Below are 7,518 nucleotides of genomic sequence, written 5' to 3' on the forward strand. Positions count from 1 at the left end.
GCCATTTCCGGTTTCCTCCACCACGCGTTCACCACACAGGGAGAGAGAGCATGGTGCGGCCGCGCGGGGACGATAATTTTTCTTTTTTTTTTTTTTTTTTTTTGGTCCTGTAATTTCCGAAAATCATGAAAAATTATTTTCTGAAAAAAATATAAATATTTTCTCTATAATTTTTTAAATTTTTTTAAAAAAATTAAATAAAAAAATCAAATAAAATCTTTAGAATTGTTATTTTTTCTAAAACCAAACAAACGAATAAATATTTTTTCACTCAAAAAAATTACTTTTTTAAACAAAATTTCCCAAAAAGCCAAAGAAAAAAAAAAAGAGCATTATGCGTGCAACCTTAATTTTCAAACAAATAGAGTACATAAGAAAAAGAAAAAAAAATACATACATTTTAAGATATTTATAGAAATGCAGAAATCATTAATATTTATTATTAATAATCTAATAATAAATTTTTTTTGAAAATTATCTGTAATAAATCTCTTTTACCTGTAAAATTATTTATTTTTGATATATCCTCAGCCATAATAAGAACGGCGACTTTAGTCTTTTTTTTTTTTTTGAAAAATGCTTTCTATCCATTTTATCATTAAAATTATGAATTAGACTATAAGAATGAGATAATAAACCTCAGTTGAGCCAAAAAAAAAAAGTTTAACAAAATACTAAGTAGCTATTTTGCCGAGGTGAATTCCTCCCACACAAGTTCTTTAAATACCCGATCTTATCAACTATTAGAAAAGAATCCGCATTAATCTTTTCAAAAACTGTATCTTTTCTGACCTTACAAATAACTCACCAGCAGACTTAAGCCCTTTTTGTTTATAATATGTGGTTAGCATTTTGTGTGGCATTTTTTTTTAATGAAAAATCTGGAAAGCATTACTATTTATAAAAAAAAACACACAAACACGCACAATAAAAACCACAAAAAAATGTAAATAAAAAATAAAAAAAAGATTTAATTCATTTCGGCCCGAAGCTCGTAGAAAGGTTTTGGGCCTGCAATTGGGCCCGGCCCATTTAAAGGTTTGACCCAATTATACACCGGTAGACCACGCGAAAGCTTCTGGCCACGAAGTGAGGGAGCTTCATCCTCAATTTCTCATTCCTCTCACCCCCTCTGGTTCTCCAGTCTCCACCCGCTCTTCAATGGCGATCGACGGAGCCTAAAACCCTAACCCTAATCCCCATGGCCTCCCTCTCCACCTCCCTCTCAGCTACCTCGCGAAGCATCCACCGCCACCTCCTTTCCACTCCCCCCTCCAAACCCTCGCTCCTCCTCCTCCGCTCCCCTCGCCATGGCCTCTTCGTCTCCCCTCTCCCCCTCTCCCTCCACTCCGCGAACCCTAAGTTCGCCGCGGTCCCCGCCATTAGGGCCAGCTTCGACCTGACGGCCGGGGCCAAGCCCGGGACCTCCGTGGAGACCGACAAGCTCCCGTCCCACGTGCGGGAGCGGGCGATGGAGGCCGTGGACGCGTGTGGCGGGAGGGTCACGATCGGAGACGTTGCGAGCCGCGCGGGGCTCAAGCTCGCCGAGGCCGAGAGAGCTCTCCAGGCGCTCGCTGCCGATACGGGCGGATTTTTGGAGGTTTTGTTCTATAATCCACTCTTAAAAACTTTCTTAAGTGAATTGTACTATATTTTGCTTCATTTTACGTTCATGGAGTAAATTAAGTAGGGAAATGAAGTAGAGAATCAACAATAAGCTTTGAGAGTACTGCTTCGTAGATGACTAAGCGTGGTTAGGAATGTATAATTTTCGAATCACCTATTTTAAAATATACCCTTTTATGTTTGATTCTGTAGTGTTCTTATCAGCATTAAAACAATCAATTTTAAGTCTTTCCTTGATAGGTGTCGGAGGAAGGCGACGTTTTATATGTATTCCCGAAGGATTATCGCACTAAGCTTGTTGCAAAATCTTTTAGGATGAAAGTTGAGCCTTTTCTGGACAAACTTAAGGTATTACAAAGCACACACAATGCTAGTTTAATGTCTCAAGCAATTCGGCTTTCATCTTTTAAATATCACATTTAATTTGATTGAATCACAACTGTTCCCACAGGCAGCAGGTGCATATTTGATCAGGGTTTCCTTTGGAACAGCACTTATTGCCTCAATAATTCTTGTGTATACAACAATAATTGTTCTTATTTCAAGTCAAAGGTATGCTACGGCGTTACTAATTCTATGTTTTCTTTGTAACCATTTCGGTGGTGCTAGTTTATTCTACCAAGAGCAATTACACCTGATAAAGCAAGTACAACTTCAAGCATTAGAGTGAATTGGTTGCCTTTTTCCAGATTCTGCTCTAAACAACCAACTTTATTTTTGTTGAATGACACCTTTATCTTAATTCAGAGTCAGGTGAATGACTGCAGAAGTTAACTTATTTATGTAGAAGTCTTCATTTAATTAAGTTGCATTTAACTCATTAAGCATCCACTCCAGAGACATTTCTTTTGATCATTTGGTGTCTGCTGTGTACTTTAAATAGAGATATTTGCTGCATTCTTTTGTTGCTTGCAGTGATAGAGGTTCTTCTGTTAACAGTGATGATGATAATCGTGGAAGGCGACGAGGAAGATCTTTTGACTCCAATATCACTGTTTTCATTCGGCCGTCTGATTTATTTTGGTAAAATCCTATTTGATCTTGTGAAGCATTTTTTACTATTTCATTTGATTCCTACTTTCTTGAATGGGTGATTATCTTGTAGTTTTCTTACATCAATTCTCAGTGTCTGGATGTATATATTTTTATCCTAATGTGGCATCCATGGCTGGCATTCTATGTAGGTATTGGGATGTGAACTACTATAGGAGGCGACAGATGAGCACAGATGATGGAATGAACTTCATTGAATCTGTAATTAAAAAGGGTTTGACTTATTGTTCATTTATATTGTGTCTCATAGGTACCTGTGGCGGCAATGAAACTTATATAAATGCTGCAACATTTTGCAGGTTTTTTCGTTTGTCTTTGGTGATGGGGATCCAAATCAAGGACTGGAAGAAGAGAGGTGGAAGATGGTATTGCTCTTTCATGATTTGTTGGTTAATATATATATTCAAGTTCACCAACATTTTTTTTATTTTTTATTTTTTTTAGTTACTGTTTTGACATTTAACACTTATAAACAGAGCTATCCAACTTTTCACCACAAATATCGTAGAATATTTTATTTCTTTCTTTACTAATTTCTGGTTGCTGATGCTTGACTACATTGTGTTAGCAAATGTATCTTATACATCTATGAATTTCATATAATACATCCTGGCTAGCTGCAAATCATATGAGCACCTTTCTGCTTATCATTTTGATGCAAAAATCAATTACTTAACTTTCAGTCTCCTCTCTGTGCAGATTGGGCAGTACATTGCTTCTAATGGTGGCGTTGTTACTGCAGAAGAATTGGCGCCATATCTTGATGTATTGCCTACTGAAAAGACAGAGGTATATTTATTTATCTTTGATGTCTTCTTGAAAGAATAAAATGTTTGTATATATGCTTTGTTAAGTCCTATGTTAGTTACTATTCCCAACAGTGTGAAAGAGGTGCCAATACATTAGATAATATGTCGTCATGATTGAGAAAATGGAAGCTATTGTCATCCTTCTTGGCTCTAATCTCTCATCCTGACGCCTTTTGGTTACAAGGAATTTAATCTAGAAGTGGCCAATACATAGTTGATGCGTCTTGTTATTACATCTCACCTTCTTAGTTATGTCTATAATGTGGCTAAGATTTGGATGCTAGTGTTATTTAGTATTGGTGGTACTGGCATTAGCTAAATAAGTATATTAACTTTCCAGATGAAACTTAGGGCTTGTTTGGTTCACTTATTTTAGACTCTGAAATTAGAATGGGATTCACTGATTTCGAGTTGTTGTTTGTTTTACAGGAATAGGATTTTCATTCCCATTCCATTTTGGAATGGCAATGACCTAATGCATTTATGGCCTAATCCGGCTTTGAATTTTGGATTGACCTATTTCAGAGTGGACCACTCAAAGCCTTCTCTCACAAACATCTCTTCCTCTCCCTTCATCACTCCCCTCTCCCTTAACCCAAAACCCTCTCTCAAAATCCTAGGTGTCCCAAACATTTTTGGATTCTAGTAATGAACCAAACATTTTTGTATGATTTACCATTCCATTTTTCATTTAAATGTAATTCAATCTCTTTCCCGTTTCCATTTCAATCATAAACAAACATGCCATTAAATTTTATAAAGTTGCTATATTTACTGTGATAATGAAGAGGAAGGATTTTATTTGACCTTTTTCCTCTTTATCTTGTTTAGGTTCCTTAATAGTTTGACTGTTTAAACTATAGAGGCAATACTGCATTTTCTTTTCTGTCTGATAAGAGCAATTTACCTTTACTTTTTCTAGTATTACTAGCTGGTGGCTGCTGTTGTATCAGCCATTGGTCAGTGCTTAGAGGAGTAGATGCAACTAACTGCTGTTATTCTGCACTTACATTAACTAACAGTTTAAGGGTTGTGCCTTGGCTTTTATTAAAGCATTAGTGAAATGCATCCATGTCCTTAAGTAGCTCATTAAATCTTGTTAGATATGCTGACAGGATGATGAATCATTTATCCTACCTGTGCTCTTGCGATTCGACGGCCATCCAGAAGTTGATGACCAGGTTTTGTACAATTTCTCTTTCATCTTCTTTTCTCTTTTTTTTTTTTATAGTTGTGTTTTTCTTAGTGGAGAGACTGATCAGTTATTGATTGGTAAAGTGATGTTTCATATTCTCTTTATTTCTATCAATTCTTTGATTGCTAATATATTGTTGATTGTCAAGAGATGACTACAGTTTACTTGCTTTCCTGGAATGATTTATTGTAATAAATCCTTTTGCCGTTGTCTGGTGACATGGTTGTTATGTTTAAAATTTTCTCCGCACTGAATGTGGGTATATATGTATTTTTTAGGATTCATTTGATTCAGCCAATGCTTATGAAACTACTCAGCTCCTTTTCCCTGCTAAAAGGATAAACAGTTTGGATATCTCTGTCATGATGTCATTGTCTTCAGCTTACATTTAAGTGGGCAGTGAAGATGTTAAAATTTTAAACCATTTTTGATAACCTTTATTAATTTCATGGCTAATCAAAGTCGTATTTTGTCCAACTTTGAGCATCTTTTTTGCATTTCTAAGAACAGCACTGTGTTCGAAGGCACATGTGTGGTTGTTTTTTTTTTTTTGGCAATATGCGTCCACTTTCTTTGCATTTAGATTTCAAAGAATCAGTATGAAATTATACCAAGCCCTGTTGAATCCTAAATGTGGTGTTTAATCCAAATGAGTCCTTTTGAATCTTTGATTGTCACCTTCTTTTGCTCCAAGGATTTTGCTTTATAATGTGATTGCTACATTTCTGCAGGGTAACATTCTCTATCAGTTTCCATCACTGCAACGAACTGCTTCAGCCAAAAGGGTTGGTAGAAAAGAGTATGTTGGTAAAAGGTGGGCCGAGCTAATTAATGGGATTGATAAATATTTTAAGGAGAAGAAGTGGCGGTTCAGGTCAGTATTTTCAAGTACTTCTTCTTTTGCACTTATCGGGTTAAATAAATACAAGACCTTTTTTTTTTTTTTTTCTTTGTTGATAAATTCAAGATGCTTGACCTTTGAAATGTTAATGCTGTCCTGAATAATTTCTTAATGGCATAGTGATGTATTAGCACTTACAATTAATGAGAGTATTCTCCATATAAAGCTGGATGGTGGAAATTAGGATGTGTAACTTTTTTGTTGGTGTTATAGAATGACTAATTCACATCGGCTAAAGAGATTTCTCTTTGTGAAATTGTTGTTTTATTCTGGTAGATCCTGTTTATAAATCTTCTTATTCCCGACGCATTTTCTTGCAGTAAGACAAGTATGTCTGAGAGAGCAATGGTTGTTGGTTTGGGAGCACTCAATCTTTTTGGAGTAGTTGTTCTGGGAAGCATGTTGAAGTACCAATACTGCACTCCCTTTTCTCACTAATTTCCCATTCTGGTCCCCTTTTTAATTTTGCCACTTGATTTTGACATGCAGGGAAATGACATTTACCCCTGGCGGTTTCGTCTCATTTGTTGCTCAGCTATTTCCTCTACTTCAGGTGTTATTCCTAATTTTATTGGTCTTAATTCATGATCACACTGGAGATTTGTTTATCTTTTTCTTTTTTGAGTCTCCATCTTTTATAATTATTCAGAGGTCTCTCTCTCTCTCTCTCTCTCTCTCTCTCTCTTATTACTGTTCATTTGGTGTAAACAGCCCTTTGACCAACATAGTTTTAGCTGGAAATACATGCGCTATTGCTGTTCTATTCAACGGATGCTCTATTTAGCTCGTTGTTAACTCAGGATTACCATTTGCAGATATATGCTGCTTCCTTTTTCGCAATCCCTCTCTTCAGATGGTTTCTACTTCTTAGGACAAATGCCGAAATCACAAAGAGGAACCAGGCGAGGCTTGAAAGAGCTCGCAAACTTGAGTTGCCAGAGCCATCTCTAAGAAGGAAGGTACTAAAAAAGCTTAAATGCTGCAGTTAGTCTATTTTGTCTTATGAGATGCTTTAAAAGAGTAGGACCTGTGCAGTCTTGTGTATTGCTCTTTTCATGCGTTAGAACAACAAGAAATGCCGTAAATTTAGATTCAGACTGATTCGCGTTTTTGCTCACTTTGCTGCTCTTTTCTTCTTTTCTTTCTTTCTTTGGTTCCTCTTCACCCAGTTGTTGAGTGCTCGAGACATGGCACAGCAAAAAGTGATAGGCTCTGAGGAGATTGTCTACAGCACACAGAAGGATATCCTGGATCAAGACTTTGAGGGCAGGGAGTGGGATAAGCGATTTAGGGAACTCGAGTCAGAATAAGGGAATAAACAAACGCCTAACCTGCCAAATTCTGCTGATTGGTATCACTTAGCTGAGGAATTTAACTATAATTATCTGTCCTCTTAAGAAAGAGAGGACCCTCAGTCAATTTTGCAATCTGATGCCGCCAATTCGAAGACTTGTGCTTATTCAATATCTACTGCTGCTGTGAAAACCACAAGCTGGAAGCTTAAAGAATGACACTTTCACTGTCGCCTGAAGCCACGGAAGCGTAGTTAATGTGATTGTGTACAGGACGGTGTTTACGTTTCTTTCTATTTTTCATTTCGTCGCGCTGAAGATGTTGTCGCTTGTAACTTCGTAATGTTGAAGTGGTGAATAATATTTAAATCTGTACAGTGAAAGAGTTTATTGATGGCTACACCGTTACAATGGAGAAATTCTAAACTCTGTAGTGAGCAGTTGATCTGTAGCTTCTCGGCATCTTTTCGGCAGGTGCATGCTGAACTAAGCTGTTGTTTGAGTTGTACGCGGCATATTTTTGCCAGTAAGTTGCATTTGGACTTCATATCTGATCCTACTTCCCTGCTCCGCCTTCTTCACTCCTTTTCTATCTCTATGGGTTGTTTTCTTTTTGGTTTTGATTATATACTTAACTAATCT

The 7,518-nt window shown here is 36.8% G+C and overlaps 1 protein-coding gene across 2 annotated transcripts; it reads left to right on the forward strand.

Moving 5' to 3' along the window:
• LOC109726437 (uncharacterized protein At5g03900, chloroplastic) lies at window positions 1,080-7,423 on the forward strand. Of its 2 annotated transcripts, none has more exons than XM_020256017.1 (13): window positions 1,080-1,600; window positions 1,867-1,974; window positions 2,078-2,178; window positions 2,542-2,649; window positions 2,811-2,880; window positions 2,979-3,044; window positions 3,379-3,468; window positions 4,604-4,669; window positions 5,415-5,557; window positions 5,905-5,991; window positions 6,074-6,137; window positions 6,400-6,543; window positions 6,754-7,423. In XM_020256017.1, the coding sequence occupies exons 1-13, from the start codon at window positions 1,202-1,204 to the stop codon at window positions 6,892-6,894; spliced, it is 1,587 nt and encodes a 528-aa protein (XP_020111606.1). In that variant the 5' UTR covers window positions 1,080-1,201; the 3' UTR covers window positions 6,895-7,423. The 2 variants fall into 2 exon arrangements, with proteins under 2 accessions (XP_020111606.1, XP_020111607.1); XM_020256018.1 differs by having other exon boundaries at window positions 1,081-1,600; window positions 2,566-2,649.

This window comes from Ananas comosus, linkage group 21 (assembly GCF_001540865.1).
Source record: "Ananas comosus cultivar F153 linkage group 21, ASM154086v1, whole genome shotgun sequence".
Classification (NCBI taxonomy): Eukaryota; Viridiplantae; Streptophyta; class Magnoliopsida; order Poales; family Bromeliaceae; genus Ananas; species Ananas comosus.

What these genes read in the sequence shown, in the direction of transcription:
- LOC109726437 (XM_020256017.1), top strand. Translation starts at nt 1,202, where the DNA reads ATGGCCTCCCTCTCCACCTCCCTCTCAGCTACCTCGCGAAGCATCCAC. An exon ending in TGCCTACTGAAAAGACAGAG is followed by an intron (nt 3,469 to 4,603) that starts GTATATTTATTT and finishes ATATGCTGACAG; the next exon opens with GATGATGAATCATTTATCCT. An exon ending in GAGAAGAAGTGGCGGTTCAG is followed by an intron (nt 5,558 to 5,904) that starts GTCAGTATTTTC and finishes ATTTTCTTGCAG; the next exon opens with TAAGACAAGTATGTCTGAGA.